This window comes from Pelodiscus sinensis, chromosome 1, assembly GCF_052426305.1.
Source record: "Pelodiscus sinensis isolate ZL-2025 chromosome 1, ASM5242630v1, whole genome shotgun sequence".
In the NCBI taxonomy this organism is placed as follows: Eukaryota; Metazoa; Chordata; order Testudines; family Trionychidae; genus Pelodiscus; species Pelodiscus sinensis.
Window position 1 is genome coordinate 188,645,136 of NC_143052.1, and position 22,964 is coordinate 188,668,099.

At 43.3% G+C, this 22,964-nt stretch overlaps 1 protein-coding gene across 1 annotated transcript; it reads right to left on the reverse strand.

The window, feature by feature from the left end:
* Window positions 1-1,994: 1,994 nt before the first annotated feature.
* Window positions 1,995-19,647, reverse strand: DONSON (DNA replication fork stabilization factor DONSON). The gene is made up of 10 exons (XM_075911252.2): window positions 19,097-19,647; window positions 16,976-17,056; window positions 13,957-14,160; window positions 13,110-13,288; window positions 6,961-7,139; window positions 6,736-6,856; window positions 6,550-6,645; window positions 4,755-4,953; window positions 3,832-4,038; window positions 1,995-3,452 (listed from the first exon to the last, which is right to left on the reverse strand). The coding sequence occupies exons 1-10, from the start codon at window positions 19,379-19,381 to the stop codon at window positions 3,315-3,317; spliced, it is 1,689 nt and encodes a 562-aa protein (XP_075767367.2). The 5' UTR covers window positions 19,382-19,647; the 3' UTR covers window positions 1,995-3,314.
* Between the last annotated feature and the right edge of the window lie 3,317 nt (window positions 19,648-22,964).

Sequence of the window (22,964 nt, forward strand, 5' to 3'; positions counted from 1 at the left end):
TCCCAGCCAATGGGGGTGGCACATGCAGGCATGGGGAGCAGTTCAGCACAAGATCTCCTTCCCCTCCAAGGGGCCACACACGTTCCTGCACTCAGCCAGGCAACCATTTTCAGGAGTGGTGTGGGGCCAGCCAGGCAGACACAGCTTGCGTGAGCCCCACTGTGTTGCTGACTTGGGAGCCACCTGTGGTGAGTACCTCCTCACTGCAGCTTACGCCCTTACTGCCTGTGCCCAAACTCCCAGGCTATGTCTAGAGTGGCATGATTTTCCAGAAAACAAATCTGAGCTGTCTACGCTGGCCCTTTTGTGCAAAAGGACTTTTGCCTGAATGGGAGCAGCATAGTATTTCTGCAAGAAGCACTGATTTCTTACAGTAGGAAGTCAGTGCTTTTGCGGAAATTCAAGCGGCCAGTGTAGACAGCTGGCAAGTTTTTCCGGAAAAGTGGCTGATTTTCTGGAAAAACTGGCCAGTCTAGACAGCCCCAAATCCCACACCCAACACTACTACAATCTTGAGCCCCCTCCTGCACCCAGAGTGTTGAAGTGCAAGCTCTGAGAGGTAGTTTAGGTACAGGAGTGAGCTCTAGGCTGGGGCAAACACCTTCCTAGAGTTTGCACCTCAACATACTCTCCCAGCCTAGAGCCCCATCCTGCACCCAAACTTGCTCCTAAAACCCAATCAACCTCCTGCATCCTTTACCTCTGGCCCCAGCCAGATGAAAGGGGGGAGGGGAGGAGGAGGCCAGGTAGATCATGAATTGGACTTCATTTCTTGAATTTATCTTGCATGTAAAAAGATTGGCCACTACTGCTCTGTAGAAAAGTTCCTAAAGGATTTTAAAAATCCATTTATAAAATTAAAAACTCCATAGTGCAAAGTGATGTGCTCATAGAAAATGTCTGAATTATCTGTAGCACAGAAAGGGAATATCAGAAACCATAAAGTAATTAAGCAAATGAAGTTGTTGCTGATAGAGAACCCCTGCTTTATTTGCAGCAGACTGTGGAAGGTCTGTAGTGAAAGTAGATTACAAGATAGTGTAGGTAGCCACTAAATGTGGGTTTATGTGCATCTAATCAAGGCTCACAGGCTATTGTTTGTAAAATTGTGTCACACTGTTCCAGGTGGAGTTATAGCTATATAGTACCTGTGAGAAATCATGCCCTATTTCAGGAAGACAAGAGCATCAGTTGGTTCCAAGATGATCTTCACAAGCAGCAGGGCTAGAAGTGCTTCACTGAAAACCTATACTCTAATGTGCAAAAGAACACTCAGATATGAGGGGGTTAGTGATTCAAACTTACATGCCAAAACCCTATCCATTCTGCCTAACAGAAAGTGAACCTTTTCACAAGAGCTGGTTTAGTTTAAATAGTTCTATTCTCCCTCCTTCCCCTCCCACCCAATCAAGAAATAAGACCTCAGGAAAGACTGCAATGATACTAGAATTAAGGTAATCTATTCTTAGTTCTGTTTAAAGGTGATAAAATGAATATAGATGACATCAAGTCCTCTACTAATGGGGAAGAGTTGATGTTGCTGATTTAACTCATTGTACCATCAGATTTTCTCATTTAAGTATCATAGTAAGTTAGTGAGGACACTATATTGTGAAGATTACTGAAATAGTAGACCATAACACAGTAGGCTGTTAATTTTTATAATTACACTTATTAATCTGTAGTTTCATAGTGAAAAGTAAAATCCAAGAGCTATTGCAACCTCTAATTGTCTTTGAATTTACAGGGGGGAGCCTGTTCTGCATATTGATCTTAAGAGCTCATGATTTATTAGTCCAGAAAGATTCATAGAAAAAGCATTCTACAGCTCTTCAAGGCGTTGTATCAGTTTCTAAGTTACTTTCAGCTAAAAAGTTAGGGAATTTGTGTTGTCTATACAGCTACAGCAAGGGTGGGCAAGAGGGCCTCCACAGCCTGGATCCAGCCCTTGGAGGACCTGCTGCTGCCCTGCTCCCGGGCCATTTGGGGGGGGGGAGAGGGGGGTACTCCTATGAAGTTTCCTCTGTCCTGCCAGGAGCATGGAGCTCCTAGAAGGGCAGGAGACTTTGCATGCTCCCCTGCCCCCAAGCCCTGATTGGCCTGGGGACAGAAGAGGGAGCAGGCAAAGTCTCCTTCCACTGCCAGGGGCATGGGCACTTAGAGGGAACAGTCCTCCCTCACCCCCAGACTAATCATGGTTTGTGATTGGGGAAGCATGGAAATATCCTGTCTCTACCCCTTCTGGTGGTGCCCACGGCCACTGCAAAAATTGCCTACCCCTGATCTAGAGCAATTATGTTCAGAGCTCAGTGGTTCAAAAACCAAATTATGCAGAAGAATCACAATATTGTGAATTAGTTGTTTCATTTACTATAGTACTAACTGTTGACATTTAAACAGTACAATGGGGAAATAAATTCAGTTACATTTGGTTGATATAGTAAAAACACCCTGAAGTATTAAAAATTAAATCAGTGTTTTTATTTCATAAGCTGCAAGAGGCAGGTTAAAGTCATTGTTGGTTTGTCAGCTTCAGTTTGAGCATCACAGTGTACTTTTCATTGCAGAATAGTTTCAAATAATACTCTTAAAGAGACAGGTTACCTGTGACATTAACAGCTAGTTTGCACTCTGCCAAAGCTGAACTACATAATGAAACATTGATATTTAGCTTCTGTTACAGGCAGTATAATAAATAGCATGTCAAAATAACATAGCTATCCAGTTTCAGAATTACTGAATGTAAGTTTATTCAGCTAATCTTAATAGCATTGAAGTCTTTTTTAGATGACAGTTCTTCCTTTAAACTTCGGTAGTTCTAGTTCCAGCTAATAAACGTTAATAGTGTAAAGAGAGTTACCACTGCTAGGTGGAGCAATACCACAACTTGTTAGATTAATTTATGCCTTTAATGAAAGGTGACCTCCAGGGTTGAATAGCATAGGAGTCATTCCAACTTCTATAGAAACTAGATATGGTTCCTTTAACAGTTCTGTACCTTAGAAATGACATATAATAATCCTTAAAAGGGTCCTCATCCCAGAGAGGAGAAAACACAATTACCTTTTTTATAAAAAAATTTATTTAAAAACATTGACAACAAATGCAGAGGTTGCAGGTTCAGAGACAGTGTTCTTGCTAGATTATCCAAAATAACTTTTTCCACTGGAAGTTACCTTGTGTGTGGTGATATGGGCAACAGAAGTTCTTTCCCAAGTAGACAATTCTTCCCTCCTGGTACATTAGCACAATAGCACCTGAAGAGTGTTGACTAAACATTACTAGTCCTTATTTCATGAACTAAAATGGCATAGTTAAGATTTCCAGCTGTAAGCATAGTCTCTCATTTCTAGGAGTCGTATGGAAGACTTTCCTAGTGTTGGAAGTTGAGTCAACTGATCCAAGGTTTTTAGATGTAACCCACATTTAGTAAGGTCCTTGCACATAGTTTCCTATGGAAATTCAGTTTCACAAAAAGATATGTAAGATGCATTGGTTTCAAACTACTATAATCATTTTATACCCTTTTTTGTGCCAAAGTACTGTAGCTACTAAAGAGCTGCCTAGTCTACTGGTGGCATAGCAGGCGATAGAGACTGGGTTTAAGTCATCCGTTTAATGAACAGGTTTTCCCGCTGTTATGACTAGAAATCTCAGCCTCCTTGCTACCACTGATAAAACCTTGTAAACTGGTTAAACTAAAGTGGCCACAACTGGGTGTTTCCCATAATCCCAAGTGAAGAGCAGTTTTTTCACATGCACTAGTCTGCTGTTTCTAGTGATAAAAGGGTATTAATCCTAACACAGAAGACAGCCTTTCCATTGACTTACCTTATTTAAAGTTCTCTCTGTGGTAGTGTTAAACACTGCTGTTGGTTCATGGGTATATAACACAGCAGAAAAAGCTCCCCTTTGTGCAGATTTGAGCAGCATTGTCAAAGTATGCAGACAATGAGGCATGACAGGACCTGTAATCTCCAAGCTAAATATATCATTACAGCGCAAGTGAACTGGTGTTTTCACGTTGATACTTCGAGCCTGAAGACAGTAAGTTACACATTTAGTGTCTAATACATCAAGATTAATCAAATGTCTTTTCATCTATTGCAAAAGCATCTTCAATTTAAGGTGTTCAATGCTTCAATGTTCTTACAAGACATGGGTATGGCATGATTTTTATTATACTAAACCCTAATACACAAGAGCACTACACAATATAGTAGGTAGAGTGTGCAACTGCTTGGGGGGGGGGGGGGGAAGGAGGGTGTAGTTTGAAAGAACAAACATCCCATAACGGAATTTAGGTATGACACCATAGTTAATAGCACTACTCTTGAGGCTCCTCTGCCTCTTTGTAGGTAGAGTTGGTAGAGGCACTAGTTCAGAGCACACCAAGAGTGGGCAGTTCCATCAGCCAGATTCTTAACACAACAGGATTACTAAAAATACATAAGGGCAACCTTAGTGACGTGGAAAAGAAAAAAAAAGTTTTAACCCTCTGTCTTGAAAGTGAGAGACACATTTAAGCCTCCAAATCATTTAAATCTGTACTACCAACCGTAAAAATTCAATAGAGAGGTAATTAATGTTAAATTCAACATCAAATTATAAACTACACAAATGGCACCAAGAGGAATAACCATATAAGGATGTGCGAAAGAATAAAATGTCCCTTTCCTTTCTGAAGACAGCATCAGAAAGTTTGCTACTACCACAATCTGAGACCATTTGTATAAAGTCATTCTGCTTTTTACCTTGAGTGTTTGCATAGTTGCACCTCGAAAAGCAACGGGGGAGAGAAGTGTTGGTGGCAGCCCTGCCTGGGGGCCTGCAGCAGCCACTAAACTCTTACAGTTTATCAGGAAGTTCAACAACATGAATGTGTTTGTTCCTTTTACTAATGCAACAGATTCTGGCTTGTGATCCATTTGCACTTCATTTTTTTCTTTACGGCTATGTTGAGATGGGTCAAAGGAAATATATGATAAGTTTAAAGGCATCAAATAGAGCAAGACCAAGAATTTTAGTCAAGTAAAAATTTACTGAAACAAAGCTCTCTGCTAATTTTCAGTTGATCTGGAAAGGTAAAGAACTAAAAAATAGCTCCGGCCCAATGATTTCAAAATAAAGATGAGGCAAGGAATATTCTCCAGATTGTTTGTTTTATAATTAAACATATCATTAAAAAAACCCACAATGAACCAAACAGTTTCTAGCCATTCAGGTAGAAGCTGTACTAGTAGTTCTCTTGTGTTTTATTTTGGTATTAGAAAAATTCAGTTTCTGGGGGGTTTTTTAAACAAAAAAAGCAAAGGTGCTGGTACTAGGGTTGCCAGATGTCGAGTGGGCTTCCATCCAGCGCGAATGCTCCCAGGGCTGGCTGGAGCCATACCAGTGTGTACCGTCACAAAAAAAGCACTGGAAAAATTGCAGTGTGAAATAAAGTATTGTTCCTAGGTTTAGTTGTGTACTAAGACAAAAGTTTGTATAGATAAATATCTTTAGCTAAACTATCACTGAACCATTCTGGGAGGTGACAAACAGCTTACACTCTCTCCAGGTGAAGCGATATCTCCAGACTGGGCATATACAGATCACTGAAAAGGCAGTTTAACATAGCATTCTAGCCAATATTTACTATGTATGGTTTTACAAGGGAAGTCTGCTGATTATTTCTTATCTTGGCAGAAACAGCTGGACTTTATTCTTATATCAAAATACAAAAACTCATCAAATACAGAGAGAAATGTCATAAAAGTTTGGACATGGTTGTGTAGAAATACTAGTTGACAGAGAGAAAACCTAGCACTCATATGATTTCCTTACACCATTTCATGACAGGGTGGTATATTTTTCTTACGCCACATGGAATCTACACTTCCTAGTCTTAGATGAAATTTATAACTAAATAAGCTTCAGACAGAAGCCTGTTATTCCATAAAAAATATTCTTTAACTACACAGATAAGAGAATGTAGTTATTACTCTAAGCCTAAACAGAAGGCAGGTCAGTAACAGGTGTATTTTCACTCATTACATGTTACAATGTGATAGAATCCATTAATATTTGGTACAATAAAAAAGTGCAATCGCTTAGTGATCCTGTAACAGTATTTTTTTTTTTTTTAAGACAAAACTGCAGTGTTAAGTATAGAAGCAAATGCCACATTTATGACCACTTACTATAAAAGAAGCGTATCACTAACTGAAAATTCTACAGAATTACTATTATTGCATAAGCGACGAGGAGTCCTGTGGCACCTTAAGTCCTGTGGCACCTTATGTCCTGCGGCTTCTGGAAATTTCCACTACATGCATCTGACGAAGTGGGTCTTTGCCCACGAAAGCTTATGCTCCTACACTTCAGTTAGTCTATAAGGTGCCACAGGACTCCTCGTCGCTTTTGCAGATTCAGACTAACACGGCTACCTCTCTGATTATTGCATAGTGATTAATGAACTACAATTTAAAAACCACAGATCTTTACCACAGAGAAGCCAAATGCTCAATGCCTGTTTGAGATTAATATATTCTGGTACTCAAAGGATACAGTTTGATAGAAATTGCATCTGGCTTTTTAATCTTGTCTTGGACTCCCATCTCCTCAAGCCAAGAAAAACTTTCATCATCACTCACTCCTTGTTCCCTAGGAAAAACACTCCACATTAATATCTATAGAATTGTCCAGGCAGCGGCAAGTGCATTTAAATTGTAGATAGGCAGTTTTGTGACATACTCTCCATCTTCACTGTTTTTGCTTGTTTCAGAACTGTTATCTTCTGTGTCCACGTTTGTTTTACAGTTTTTCTGCTTCTTGCTCCTAGTTTCTTCTACAAAAGGTAAATAAAATTCTATGCCTGAGTAGGGAAGGTAAAGCAAATGAATGGTTTATATATATATCAAGGTTAGAAAGCGAGTTTTATACTTTTTTCAAATGTTCATGGAAGGAACTCCATCTTACCTTCATTTCTCATGGCTTCCCGTAAACCCCGGGTTGTGGGCGAAATAACAGCTGTGATAACATCACTTCCTGCAAGGCCTGCTGCACGGAACAGCACAGTAAATTGGTAGGTGCAAACATAGAAATAGGGACATAGCCTGGCTTTGAGAAGATTATATAGGGAGGTAAAACTGACAGACCTGCAAGTTAGACAAAAAAGAAGTTATAACATTTTAGATAATCGTTCTGTAAGAGACATTTTTATATTACTGTGACCTGCTAAAACAACCACCTACACCTCAAATAGGTTTTAACAAAATACTCCATAAAATCTCTCAGTTGTAGGGTACTGTAGATAACATTCACCTAATATGATTAGATTTGAAAGATGAGGTCTTGGAATATGAAGGGCCAGGTTTTCAGAAGCACTCATCATCCTCTGTGCTGAGCCTCTTTGAATAATGTTTGGCCCTGATTGTGGGTGCTGAGCTCTGAGAAGTTCTCAGTGTGTTCCCTTAAAAAACAACTTCCTAGTAGTTTTGCAAAATTCTTTCAGATCAACAACTTGGCTTGGAGGGGCGTTTAACACAAGAAGTTAGCGGTCAAGTCTTAAGACTGGCTACTGAGAATATTCAGCTCCCTTTACTATGATAGATTTTAGAAGAGATTTGCATGTCTGCTGTAAGTAGTCATAAGAAAGAGGTTACTTACTACAAATAGGCTTTCAGATTTTACAAAACACCAACCTTACAAATGATGAGTTTTATGAGCCACATTTTTCCAGTTGGGAGATGAGAGTGCAGGGAGACAAACATAATCACTAATGAAATTGGGTCCCTGACAAACAAGTCATCACATCTCAATGCATTAGAAGTTGGTTTTCAATGGTTTTAGGTCCAAGAAAGTGATGCATCATATTGCAACTACACACTATAGCTATGGTAAATTTTGAAATGTTCACTTTTAAGACCTCAATATTCACGAATTTGGAAATACTGAATCTACTGTAGTATTGGACCAAATTCTGTTGGAGAGACACACATTACACCTTGACTGGTCCCTTGAAATGTGTGTTAACTATGGATGCTAAACTATTTATTCGTCCTTGTATTTAGATGTGGCAGTAAGTTTCTCAGACCTGCAGTAGAGCTCTGAAAGCTTGTCTCTTACCAACAGCAGTTGATCCAATAAAATATATTACCTTCCAATCTTGTCTCTTCGATATTCATTGAAAAAAACAATTAGAAATCTCCACAAGGGCCACCCCCCTAGACTATTTGAGGGAATGCAATCCCCCACCTACCTCAGTTTCTTCCTTTCAAACAGAAAGACTTGATGTTAATTAGAATTCCAAGGTAATGTGGAAGGGGGGGTGGGAGGTGTATGTTGTAAATAGTGAGGAAACTCAGAAGAGTTATTGGTAAGTAGCCTTTCTACTTAGAAATTTCCACTGTGGAAGATTGACATCCTGATGGGGCACTGCTTGCTAAAGGATGAGATTTTAACTAATAAGGCCTTTAGCTATGCTCTCCCAAATTAGGCATTGAAGTACAAATGCTAAATCCAAGGAGCAGTGTCTGGTGACAATGGATCAAACTTCATATCACTCCCATGCACATCTCCACTGTGGGAACCTTCCTAATGCTTGCTACTGACACAGTAGTGGCTCTCACCTGTGAGAGTCTGTTTGGCAATGAGCTCTCTTTGGTATCTTTCCATGTATACTAGAAAATCTAACATTTTTATAACGACCACCGTCTTTTCCTGATAAGAAAAGAGCATCCTCTTCACATCAAGAGTATGAAATAAGTTTCCCTGGGTAGGAATGAGGTGACACACTTGTCTTTTTGGACTACAATGTAAAGGTTTGGTAGTCAAAGCACTAAGCTCACTAACCCTCCTAGAAATTGTATCTGCTACTAGGAAGGCCAATTTTATCTACAGGTGTGTATGTGTCTTAGACAAGATTTAGCTCCTACAATGTGGTAGTGGGGAAATACATTCACCATGCCCTTGGAGAAACTGGAGGTTATAGGGAGATAGATAGAAGATTGGTCAGTGAAGAATGTGTATTGCTGTCACAAGGCCCATTAGCCTTGAGACTTAAAAGTATAGAAGATAGTCTATGACTGCAGGGACACCATCTTTAGGTGGAATGAGTCCTTTACTAGTGGCCCATAAGGAATGTTGGGTAGGAGGATCTCTTCTGAGCTGAGAAAGAGAACTATGCTAATCACAGAGAGTGGTCTTGATCTTCTCTAGAGCCTCATCAGTTGTCAACCCTAGAAGACTTTGCCCTTAAAAGGGAGGTTTTCAATTTTATCCTGGGATTCAGGTGTGAGGCCAAAGGATTTCATACACTATCCTCAGACAGTTAAACCTGTATGCAATCCTCAGTGATGGAAGTCCTGCTTGCTTGCTTTTGTTCTTTGGAGGAGTCCAGGATGGGGCTTATAGCATCTCAGAGGTCATTACTATGGCAGATCATTATAATCTGGTGGTTTGCTACTCAGAGACCTAGTCACACAGGTGCAATAGGGTGTCCAGTGTTCTTCTCTTATGGGAGAGACAGAGCAGGATGCCTTGTCCCTAACTCTCTTCTGTGCTGCAGTTTCCAGAACAGAGTTTATCAGAGGTGGCTGTAGTAAGAACAGATATCTTTCATCTGGTACAGGACTCAACCAGCAATTCTCATGTACAGGAAGGGATCTAAAATTGGAGAACACCGAAGTACCCTTGGATGGGTTAGAACATTTGAGTTAATATGGAAGGCCGTCTTCTGCATCTGTAATACACTGAACAGATTTCTTTGATAGTGCAACATATTCAGCAAATACACTCCAACCGTACTTTTCACCACTTTTTGAAAACAGTTTGTCAAAGAGTGGAAATGGACAACACGCAAATCTGTTATTCTTCCAAAGGAGACTTACGCCACTCCTCTGAAGGAGTCTCTCATCCCATTCCTCATACAGACAGATGCTGCTGTAGTTCTGGTGTCAGTTAGGAAGGCTGAATCAGTGCTAAATGAGTAAAAGGCACTTGTGAGGGTGATAGGAATATCAGTGAAATGGATTGTGGTCCTGGATCTCATTTCACAAACCTGCAGCAGAGTTTTTAATGGAGTTTTACACATATGGTCACAAGACAAACAGTGCCTAACAGAAGATCCTTCTGTAAGAGCTGGATCTGAGGTGAGGGAATGTGAGTGGGTTTTTTTGGTCAAGTTGGGTGACCCTCTATGTTTATCTCTAACAAGGTCAAAGATTCCTTAGTGTAGTCCTACGTAAAGGCCTGAAGATGATCTGTACAAGCACTGATCACGAAGTGGAAAAGCACACAATGGCCTGGCTAGTGACCTTGATAAAGGATTCCTTTTGTGGACACAGAGATTGAAGGTGTTCTTGGGATCCAAACCAGAGAAGAGTCCATATTAATGGGTGCAGAGTTGTGGAGAGTAGATGACAGTAAAGCAGTCCAGGGTCCTCGTGAGTTGTAAAGTATGAATAAGAGGGACATTCCTTTCATACTTGTTGAGTGATAAGCTTCCTCTTCTATTTCCTTTTCCCGGCAGGCACCTGCATATAGATAGGTATCTGCAGTGGAGGAGAGATCTGGAGTTAATGTCAATGAGTGTTGTAAGCAAGACACAAGAGGTAATTCTTCTGTTCTACTCTGTGCTGATTAGGCCTCATCTGGAGTAGTATCCAGTTCTGGGCACCACATTTCAATAAAGATGTGGAGAAATTGGAGAACGTCCAGAGAAGAGCAACAAGAATGATTAAGGTCTAGAAAACACGAGCTATGAGGGAAGGCTAAAAGAATTGGGTTTGTTTAATTTAGAAAAGAGAAGACTTGAGAGGGGAATGACAGCAGTTTTCAAGTACCTACAGGTTGTTAAAAGGAGGAGGGAGAAAAATTGTTCTCCTTGGCCTCTGATGATAGGATAAGAAGCAATGGGCTTAAACTGCAGCAGAGGAGGTTTAGGTTGTTGTGACCTGGCAGTAGCAGTCCCCCACTGCCAGGGTCATCGCCCTGCCTGGACGGGCTCGCCCATCCGGGTGAGATAGTGCCCACAACCCTTTTGTCAGATGTCACTCTAGGGTGTGGTCAATCCCTTGGGTTTATTCCTGTGCAATTCGAGTTTATAACTGGTCGCCTCACCGGCACCCCTGGCCAAGGGGTAGTGGGGCTCAGTCCCATCCCCACTCCGAGCACCGACCCAGGGCCCTAAGAACCGGAGGAATCCCTTTTCCACGGTTCGGTTGGTGGGGGTAACTACCTGCAACGCACCAACCCACGGGCAGTCCTCTGCCGTGGCCTGGGTCACTTCCTACCTCCCTCAGTCGGTCACCTTCTCCATACTCAGAACCTCTCCTTTGTCCTGGAGAGCTTCTTTCTCGCTCTCCCTCTTCCTGCCGGTGATGCCCTTTTGACACATCCCGCCGGCTCAGCATCTGACGGGGGAGGGGCAGAGCAGCCTCACGTCCTGCCCCAGGCCGTTGTTGCGCATGCACATCCAAGGCGAGCGGGTGCAGACGGATCGTTCCCTGCCTTCCCTACGTCGGCGGGGCCCTCCCAGCGCGACCCGCTGGCACGGTGTCCTGTGTGGAGGTGGGCGGGGCATCCGGCGCTCCGCTCTGGATGGCCTTGGCGCAGGCGCGGCAGAGCTGGGGACGCAGCCAGAGAGCAGTCTCACCCCATAAGGCTGGGGATGGCGCAGCTCCGTAGCGGGGCGTCGGAGCATCCCCGTTACAGTTGGTCATTAATCACCCTGACAGGAAGTTTTTCCTAAACACTGGAATAAATTGCCTAGGGAGTTTGTGGAATCTCCGTCATTGGAGATATTTAAGAGCAGGTTAGAAGGACATCTATCAGGGATGATATGGACAGTTCTTAGTCCTACTATGAGGGCAGGGGACTGGACTTGATGATCTCTTGTCCTGCTCTAGTATTCTGTGGTTCTATGATACCAGTGCTATATGAGTAGGTTGTCCGGTGGTCAGTTCTTATGTCATCACCATGGCGATTGATGCTTTCGGAGGCAGTGCTAGTTTGGTCTTTGGTGCTGTTTTAGATTTTCCAGCAGCGCTGAATAAAGGATTTACTTCTAGAATGAGGCAGAAGAGATTCCATCTTGGACCCATGATAGAAGGCAGCAGAGGCTGGATTGGCAAAGTGAGTTGAGTCCTGTGTCAGAGAACCTCAGCATGGAGACTGTTCTAGGTATCTCCAACAGAGCCAAAGTATCAGGATGTAGACATGAGATGCAAGTGTTTCCCCATTCTAGTGTGGGGAGTGAAAGTGAGGGAAACTGCATGTGAAAGGGTGTGAAACTGCACACTGGGTTATCCAGTAAATCTTTGTTCAGTCATAGAAGGCATCAAACATGAGTGGCAGTCTCCAGTAGGATTTGAAGGTGGGAGTTACAACTCTTGAAATCCTTATGGGGCACTTGTCCTGACACGACCCTAAAAAGGGGCCAAAGGCTCTTGAGATAAGGGCAAGCTATTTATACAGAACCAGGGGAGGGGCTCAATCTTTTTCCTTTCTGAAGCTCCCACACCAGGCTATAAAAAAATCCATAGCCCAGCTTTGCCACATCTGGTTTTCTGCATATAAAAGTTAGATTTGGCGTTAGAGGGTAGCAAGAAGGGAAGCTGGCTAGGGCCCCTATGCCACAGGATCCCATGCAAAGTTAGGTTCGGCTTCAGTCTCAGATGAAGGGGCTCAGAGCCCTGGACTTCGTCCCCACATGGTGAGGCTTCAGCAAGTCAAAAACTGACCCTGACTGGCAGAACCCTAGATCTTATTTGGTAGATCTTATTTTCTTGTAAGTAAGACTAAGAGAAAATCTAGCCTGAGGACAAAAACAAGATCTGCGTGCTTTCTGTGTTGGTGGTAAAGACATTTGGGGTTGCAAGCACAACCCCTTATACAGAGTAAAGGTGATGTTTCCTGTGTAAGCCTTAATGGACCCTGCTTTCAGGCAGTTCTGTAGCTCAACAGAAGGGATACCACATACCCCACAATGAGGAATACACTGAGACTCTTAATAAATATTCTTGGTAAAATGGTGTTTTCCACAGGAATGAAGACAAAAATTACATAATTAAAATAATCCAAGTATTTGAGTTTACCAAAACCAAACATTCTTCAGTTCAACTTACCACTCACTCATTAGAACTTGTTGCAGTGCTTCATCATGTGACCAAAAACTAGTCTTTCCAGCTATTTTTCTATCTGCTCCAATACGAGGGAATAACTGGAGCCATGGCAATGAAGGGTGAAGCCAATAAATAAGACTTTGCTGGAATGCACAGCGAAGTTCTGTGGACAGCTTTGGATCCTAGATGCCAAACACAGTGTTTAATAAGACAGGTAATTCCTTATTGTTCAGAGAGCTTGACAGCCTCCCTTTCTGGCAGTTCAAACATTTTAAATATAAAACTATGGCACTGCCAACAACAGAGATTAACCCTAATTCTTCAAGGGTAAATCTAGACTGCAGGGTTTTTCTGGGATACCTAAAACCTCCACCGCATCCAGGGAATGCGTTTGCTCTTCCGCTTTTTTTTTGCGGAAGAACAAATGCGCTCTTTCGGAAGCCCTGTCTTTCTCATTCTACAAGGAAGAAGGGATCTTCCGAAAGAGGGGGATTTTCCGAAATTTGGCACAGTGTAGATGGGTCAAATTTCGGAAAAGCCTCTTCTGAACAAAAACATTGGAAAAAGGGGTAGTCTAGACCTAGCCCAAGTGGTAGGCAGGAATTAAGGAACTGCACCAGTTTGTACTGCTGTACGCCAATCTGAAGGTCTTAACCTTAACTTATTTAACAACCTCGCCATTGTTGCAAATCCTGCCTTTTTCTGCACTAGGTGGTCAGCAATGGTGGCAGTTGTACCAGTTGCTCAATAAAGGGCTATTCCCAGTGGACACAAGAACTTTAAAAACAAAAACAACCCTTCATTATCAGCATTTCTATTATATTTAACATGTTTAAAGTAGAATGATCACCTGTATGCTTTGTGGGAAATTGATTGATGTTGCTCTACAGTGCTGGGAAAATCCCTGCGCCTCTTCTTGTGCCTTTAAATGCTCTGCCCAAGTAAAAGGTTGGGAAGATGTGAATAGAAGTCGAGTTTTAATACTCCAGTCTGCAGGAAATTCTGTGCTTGGTGAGGAGGTAACATCAGGTATGGAAACAGGTAAATGAAGTTCCTTACAAAATAGAAATAATGTAAAGTCAAAATACAACAAATATATTTTTCATCTAAAAACTGCATCAGCCAGTGTTTTTTTTGAAAGCACACAGACACTTATAGTTCAAGGCATAAGTCAACCACTGACAAGGGGTAGGGGAATTTTCTTTCTCTGGGAAAAAGATGTTTCATGGTGGGCCATGCTCGGGTTTCTTGCACTTTTATGTAATGCACATGTTGCTAGCAAGCATATAGGATACAGGAATTGATGAACTACCAATAAGAATATAGGCATTTTCTTATCTGTTATCTTAGCTCTGGGATACAGTAGCCAATGCAAAGAAAGCATGGAAGTCCTTGCAAAAAAAACCCTTTTGCCTTTATTGCGCTGGACAGAAGCATTACTTACATAACTATTGCTACGATAGGAAATATAACAGTGCCTGGAACTTAGTCATTGTAAAGAAACACAAATGTGAAATCTAAGCTGTTTTGTACAGTTTGCAAATACCTTAAACTATTAACATTTATGACAATTTTAGGGGGAAAAAAGTACTTTGTATTTCAGTTTATATTCAAATGCACTAGCCAAAAATCACAGTTTAGAGTCACAATCACTTTCCTGCTCTTATATATAGAATTACACAATGTTATAGTATTTGGAAGTCTCAGAGTGTTAGTCTGTAAGGCTGTGTCTACATTGGCATGATTTTGCGCAAAAGCAAGAGCTTTTGCGCAAAAACATGCTGCCTGTCTACACCGGCGGGGAGTTCTTGTGCAAGAACACTGACGTTCGAATGTGTGAAATCAGTGCTTCTTGCGCAAGAACTATGATGCTCCCGCTCAGGAATAAGCCCTCTTGCGCAACATGAATTTCTTGCGCAAGAAAGCGTCTACACTGGCACGGATGCTTTTGCGCAAAAGCACATCTCTTGCGCAAAAGCACACGCCAGTGTAGACGCTCTCTTATGCAAATACTTTAACACAAAAACTCTTGCATTAAAAGTATTTGTGCAAATTCTTGCCAATATAGACGTAGCCTAAGGGTATGTCTACACTTGTTCCCTAGTCCGAACCAGGGATGCAAATGTAGCATACCGAAGCTGCTAATGAAGCGCGGGATTTAAATATCCTGTGCTTGATTAGCATATTCACGTCCAGTCGCTATTTTAAAAATCCACTAGTCCGAATTAACTCGCCGCGTGTAGACGCGGTATTCTGAAAGAAACCCCTTCCCTCGGATTAACTGTTACTCCTGGAGTAATTTGAAATAAGATATGCAAATTGTGTATCTTATTTCGATGCTATTTCGAAATAGCTTATTTTGCTGTCTACACTGCAAAATTTTGAAATAAAGTGCTATTCTGAAATGTTCCTTACTTCACATGGAATGAGGTTTGCTGTGAAGACACGAGATAGCTATTTTGGGATACTCCGGTATCTAGAAATAGCGTTGCAATGTAGACGTACCCTGTGAGGCTAACAAAAATACATATAGTATCATGGGCTTTGGTCGGTAAGACCCACTTCATCAGTTGTGTTGGACACTGGAGGAAGTTTTCATCCAAATAAAAACAAGTTGCTTTCACTGAGTTTCTAAGAGCCTTGTCCATGTATTTCTGTTGCTTTTTAAAAATATATTATGAAGATCCGAGTTGAAGATACGAATTCTATGCCAGATCAGACCAGTGGTCCATCTAAGCTAGACACCATTGTTAGTGACTAGAAAGTACCAAATGCTTCACAGGAGGTGTGAGAAATCCTTTAGGGCACTGGTTCTCAAACTGGGGTCTGCAGACCTCTGAGAGTCTGTGAGGGTATCCTAGGGAGTCTGCGGATTAATCCCCCCCTCCCAGCATCATCTGCACACTTCAGAGCAGCTGTTCAGCAGTGTGTAGAAGGTGCTTGGAGGGAAGGGGAAGAGCAGGAAAGGGTCACACTCGGGGAGGGGGTGGTAAGGGGCAGGGAAGAGGACAGATTGGGTGGTGGGGCCTTATGGGAAGGGGTATAGGGGTGTGTGGCCTGATGCAGGGGTTGAGCATCACCAGGGGAATATTAGAAGCTGACTTGGGGTCAATAAACATTTTTAAATCAAACTGGGGGTCCCTGAGTTGCTAAAGTTTGAGAACTGCTGCTTTAGGCAGTAAAGGGATAACTGTCCTCTTAGTGAAAGTTTTTTCCTAACCCTGGATACAAGGTTGGTGAGGGTATATTTTATTGGACCAACTTATACTGGTGAGACACAAACTTTCAAGTTTACGCAAAACTCTTCTTAATCCAAGAGAGCTCGGTGTAAGCATCTCTTACAAACAGAAGTTAGCCCAATAAAGGGTATTACCTTGCCCACTTTGTCTAATATCCTGGTACCAACATAGCTACAACACTCTACACAACTTGAGATCTAGTCAGCTTCAAAGAGTTAGTTTCAGAAATTACTGCATAAGTTCGCTATTTTTTTTAGGGCTTTCTCTTTTGTGACAGTACTGAAAGACTTATAGGGACATCAGTGGAAATAAATAGCTTTATAGTCTGCTTGTATATTCATTATAGTTTTTGTGAGAGGCACAAAAACAAATTGAAAAAATGTTCTAATCTCAGTTACAGAAATGTTGTGTGTGTCAAGTAACAGTAGTAAAGACTTCACACAAAATACGATTTTTAAGTTGGTGTCAACTTAACACTGAACTTCAAGGCATTTAAGATGTTTTACAATTGTAACATTCTAGTAAAATCTAAGTGACACTGAACAGCAAGCTTAAAAGAGACAAAAGTTAAACTATTTGTGCACGATGAAATGTTAAACACCCCAAAAAGCTATATTTATGGATTCCTACATTGGTTAATGGAGTACCATCTGCTATTTCAGGACACTCTTCTTTCCAGGTGGATTTATTTTCTTGAAGAGGATCTAAAAACTAAAGGAAAGAAAATAAGAAAGAAAGTTATTAACTTAATCTAAAGTACAGCACAAACTGAGAATTATATTAACAACTTAATTTTAAGGTTGATCTTTAAGTGTAATTTTAAGAAGGATTTTAAACTGACCATCATCAATGCGACGTATTAGAATACTTCACCCCTTTTGGTGGCATCAATTAAAAGTCATTTTGCAGATGTACATACATTTGTAAATTTAGTGATTTTCTTGGACTGAATTCCAAATGCATTGAAAAGCTTAGGCTCTCAAGAGTCCCTTTCTTCAGAAAAATAAAAAACGCACTACTGAATACTATCTTCCGTTGTGTTAGTATAGTATGTAGCATACTAAATGAGAGCAATCAGCAAATTTTCACGCTGGACCTTAAATTGTTTTATAACAGAGAACTGCATTCCCTACCACCTCCACACCTTAATAAATAAAGCAGCAGAATCTGCTTCTCCCTAAGAAAAAGCTTTTCTTAAACTGTATAGAAGTGGCTTTAATTCTACATATGACAAAGTAAAAAGCTTTCTAAATAGTTACCGCACTAGAAACTTCTCCAACAGTTACTCCTCATAGATCATATGTGTGTATGTGGGGGCGGGGGGGGGGGGGAGGAGAAGAATGGGACGATACGAGGGGATTAGATTTGCAGATTCTAATAATCTGAAAAGACACCAGGACATGGTGTTAATTCCAATAGAAGAATATATTTATCTCCCCTTCTGGAATTCCACTGGGTACAGGGATATATAGTGATTTAAACTGGTTGACAACTTTTTGTCCATAAGTTTTCTGCCTATTGAGTTTGTTTGTTTGTCTTGGTCCTGTTCTCTAGCCTACCAAAAACAAAGTGGCTTTGACCGAAATTTTTTAAAAAGGACAAAAGCAACTCATTTTCTTCACCTTAGTGAGAGGCAAAAAGAAAATTCCAACTAGGTATGGCACAGTATTTACTGATCCAGGAAAAAGTCAATATGTCTAAAACTAGGACTAATATCTTATATTTACATATTCAAACTGTGATTACACAGATCAATATATTAATTTAGGGTTGTCCAAATATAAAGTAAAACTACAATGGACATATGTAATTATAATACTGACTGTCAGAATGTCTGTATGTATTTTGGTTTGGTATTTTCTAGAAGAGGAAGTTCTACCTGTCCATTCATCTTTCAATATTACATAAACAAGTAAAAACATCTGATTATACAAAAATGGTGATAATGCAGAGCTGTAGGCTTGAAGCATTAAGCATCCAGAAGCATGCGGTTTCAGAGTACCCCATTAAGATCCACTTGGCTTTCTGAGCTTGTTCCTCGTTTACAAATGGATGTATGCAAAGTCTGAAGAGATTCATTCTATGCTTGCCGAATGAACTTGCAGGACACTTATGCAATTGTTTTTCCCTTTCCTGGTTTAAAGTGGATTTAGGTTGGTATTCATCAGCTCCCTATTTTAAACTAGTTTTTTCTGTGAAATTGCCAGTGATGATTCTAAGCCCATTCCACTCTACCCCAACCCCCTAGGAGGTTTTTTTTTTTTTTTACAAAAATAAAGACATTTCAATCAACTCTAGAGCTGTTGGTAATTCCTAGCTTTATCGTCAGCAGATCTGAAAGGCTCTCTCTACCCGGTCATAGCTGACAAGTGGCACAGCCAAGCGTCAGCTGGCTCGGGCAGGAGTGGATGATTTGGACCGCTCTGGGATACTCTTCCCCCATTGCCCAGGTTTCAAGACCCTGGGCTCCAGCCTAAGTATCTACACGGCAATTTTGCAGCCCCAGCGAACACAGACCCATTCGGGATCGTCTGCTGCAGTGTAGACCGAGCCAGGCGCTCTGCAAGGCTCAGGCTCCCCCACCCCAGCGAGGGGAACACAAAGCCCAACGCGGGACAGTGACAGCAGCGGTCCCCTATTAGGCCAGTGGCAGAGCCCGGTCTCCGGCGCCGCAGCCCACGGTGCTCTCCCTGCGCGCCAGCCCTGCCCCCACTAGGGCGGGGGGTCCCTATCGCGCGGGCGGGTCGGTACCTGCCAGAGGGAGCGCCTGGGGGCCTGGCTGCCCGGCGGGGGCCGCTGCTCCTGGAGCTCGGAGGATCCCGGGGGCCGAGGCGGGGCGGGGCCGGGCCGCGGCGCGTTGTCCAGGCTGGAGAAGGGGTTGCGCCGCCCGGGGAAAGGGCGCGGGGCGGGGGCCGGGGCCGCCCGGGGACAGGGCGGGGAGGCGGCCTCGCTTCTCCGGGCCCTTTTCCGCTTCAGCCGCAGCGTCTCCGGCGGCCTCTTGAAGCCGGGCGAGTAGCCGGGCACCGCGGCGCACATGGCGGGGCTGGGCGCTGGCGGCGGGAGCCGGGCTCCGCGCTCCGAATTCTGGCGCGCAACGCAGCGAGCCCCGCCCCGGGGCGGGCCAGCGCCTCCGAGCCGAGCCTCTGCCGGGCGCGCCACGGGCGCGGAGAGGCCCCCCCGTCTCCTCAGGTGAGCGGCGCGCTCAGCCGCGTTCTGCCTCCGGCAGCCAGCGGTAACAGTTTTCTTTGCACCCAGCAGATTTAGAGACTCGCCCGAGTAAGGCGGACAGGATCTTCCCCCCTCCAAAAACTGGGACCTTGCGCACACTCATGCCATCTGCATACATGACGTACACTACTTATATGTGCACCCTATTTAGCTCACACACATACATATATATATGCAAACACACACACTCTTATGCACAGTGTACAGCGTGACTATTACATCACCCATGGCCCATTTGTTTGCAGCCTGCCAGTGGGAGCCGAAACAAAACAGTAGTCAATAGAATGGTCTTCTGCTGATACCTGGTTTAGTGGTTAAATTTCTGGCTTGTCATTGCTCATTAAAAGCACTGTCATAGGGGTGGAAATCAGATAACTATAGCATTTTATTAGTATCAGCACAACTGACTTAAACGGGGCCTGCATGTTATATTGTCTTGCCCTAATCTTTATATTCATGCCCATCAGCATGAAAGAAGCTGGTTGCATGTATATGCAACCCCAGTTAAGGTGCGGGCCTTGGCAGGTGCTGTGAGCATCATTGTGTGCCCTGGGGCTTCCAAAGTGGAGTAGTCCTGATTTACAGCATACACACACATTTTGTCAAACTGACACTCCTACTAAACTCTGGGTATGAACAGTACTATTACCACACCTGCATCTCTCATCAGTCATGGCCTGATGGGGGCATGATAAGTCTTTCCCTTCACTGCAAATACTATTCACAAACGGGAATTTCCTAACTAGAATGATTTCCAGAAAATATATTGTGTAGTTGCAAGCTGGAATCAGTCTCTACCTTTATACTTTTTAGCTGAAGGGAGTGCTATAGGACTGATGTCAAAACTGGAAAGTCAAATAAGTTAAAAGCACAAAGGTGCTGCTTTGAAACAATGCCCAGGCAACTGCTACATTTTCTTATATTCAAATAAAATGGTTAGCCAGGCATACACAACAGCAGTAGTTATCTGATAATGGGAATATGAAAAATGTCAATGCTTGAAACATGAGGAGCAGGTGATGAGCTCAATAAAGCTTTACAAAAAAAGATCCAGTACCCATCATGGAAAACTGTTATCAAAGATACAGTGTAAAGATGATTGCCAGATATTAAAATAGGAGGGTATACGTTTGTGTTCCTATATTATACAACCTCAGGGTGTAGGTTGAGGCTCAGTAGAAGCTGTTTATTCCACCCTTTGCTTGTCATGTATGTACTGATACTCAAAGGGGTGCCTCCGCCCCAACACAAGTGATTTTCATCTGCTTGTTACTCTCATGCATTTCTCTGACTCTAGAATACATTACAAAACTGCACCATTCCCCAACTCCAAACACTCCAGTGCTGAGTCCAACCAACATTTTAAATGATCTTAAAGATACTAGGAAAACAGATTAACCTGCTCATGGAAAATATGTGTATGTTAGAACAAGACAGAAGAAAAATCTTTATTTCAAGATATATCACAGCCACTAATTACAGGCTATTTACAGAAACCTGTAAGATTACTATTAGAATGGTATATGCAGAAAGAATATTATGGAACCAAAGAACTGGAAGGAACCTCAAGAGGTCAAATCCTGGCTCCTGCACTCATGGCAGGACCAAGCACCATCTAGACCAGTGGTCTCCAACCTTTTTACACTAAAGATCACTTTTTAAATTTCAGGGTAAGCCAAGATCTACCCCATCCCGTCCCCAAAACCCCACCTCTTCTTTGAGGCCCAGCCCTCTCCATCCTTTGCTGTTCCCAGCCCTTCCTTACTCTCTCTGGGGTGGGAACAAGGGATTTAGGTGTGGGAAGAGGTGAGAGGTGTAAGCTTTGGGGGGGGGGAGAGGAATTTAGGTACTGGAGGTGGAGAAGGGGATGCTGGTTCACGGTGGGGGCTCCAAGCTGGAGAGTGTTTGGGTCAGGTTGGTAAGCAAGGTGCAGACTTGTGGATGTGGGGGTGCAGGAGTTTGGGATGGAGGGTATGAGGAGCTCAGGGAAGGGCAGTTGGAAGTATGATGGGCCCACGACACAGATTTGCAGTGTGGGGATGGTGTAGGAGTGTTGTGGCAGAAGACTTGGGGATGTGGGGGTACAGAAGTTTGGGGATGTGAGGGGCTCAGGAGAAGGGGTTCAGGTGTATGAGGGCCTCAGGGTTGTAGTCTGGGTGCAAGAGTGTTATGATGCTGCAGCCAGATAGGGGCTTGGCCCTAATTAGGCGCTAGTTGGCCAGGATAATTTTTAAATAAAATATTATGTCCAACACAAAATGTTTCAGAATTGTCTTTATTTATGAGAGGAGTGGGGAACCTGCTTTGGGTTGGGGGTCAGTAACCCACAGAAAAATCAATTGGGACTACACAAGTGAGATGCAAAAAACCAATCCCTCCAAACCCCACTGACATGGCTCCAACTGAACATCTCACTCCCCTGGCACCCCAGATCCATATGGGGGGGAGGGTAGGTAGGACTGAGGTTCAAGTCCTCAGGCCAGATTAACTTTTCTGGGGTTTCAGGGTTAGTGGAATTTATGGGGCCCTCTATACTGTGCGGTAGGGCCAAAAATGAGGGATCCAGTGTGCGGGACAGGGCTGCCAGTGAGTAGGGTAGGAATGGGGGCAGAATCTGTGTGGAAAATGGGGTACAGGAACCAGCTGGTGTCTGGCCAGGAGGGAGGGGGCAAAAGCAGGGTGCTGGTGGGTGTCTGGCCAGCGGCGGCAGTGTCTAGGGCTGCACACCGGAGCCCGCATCTCAGGAAGCACACGAGCTGCTCCTCCCCTCCCCTCCCCTCACAGCCGGCATGCTTCCTGAGAAGCTGGATCTGGCGCACAGCTGGGGACTTCCTTCCCCCTGCTGCCTTCCTGCATGGGGCAGGAGGGTCCCACAGCCTGGGACTTCCCCTCCCTCCCACTGTCGGTGCAGGAAGGCAAGCAGCAGGGGGAAGAAAGTCCCCAGCTGTGCACCAGACCTAGCTTTTTAGGAAGCACTATGGCTGTTTGGGGAAGGGGGAGGAGCAGCCTGCGTGCTTCCTAAGACGCTGGGTCTGGCATGCAGACACGGGACTTCTCTCCCCAGGCCACAGGAAGCCAGTGCCACCTCCATATTCACAGGAGGCCACACCAGAACAGGCTACTTCTTGTGGGTGTGGAAAATGTCTGGGGAGGGAGGGGGCTGAGGGGAGACCTGGAATGTCTTGCGATCGACTGGTCAAATCCCCAAAACTGACCAGTCGATCATGATCAAAGGGGTGGTGACCATGGATCTAGATCATCCCTGACTGGTGTTTGTCTAACCTGCTCTTAACAATTTCCAATGATAGGGATTCCACAACCACCTAGGAAATTTATTCCAGTGGTTAACCACCCTGACAATTAAGAATTTTTCACTGATATCCAGTCTAAA

What these genes read in the sequence shown, in the direction of transcription:
- DONSON (XM_075911252.2), bottom strand. Translation starts at nt 19,381, where the DNA reads ATGTGCGCCGCGGTGCCCGGCTACTCGCCCGGCTTCAAGAGGCCGCCG. An exon ending in CAAGTTCTAATGAGTGAGTG is followed by an intron (nt 7,140 to 13,109) that starts GTAAGTTGAACT and finishes TCTAACTTGCAG; the next exon opens with GTCTGTCAGTTTTACCTCCC. An exon ending in GATGCAATTTCTATCAAACT is followed by an intron (nt 4,954 to 6,549) that starts GTATCCTTTGAG and finishes ATCTCAACATAG; the next exon opens with CCGTAAAGAAAAAAATGAAG.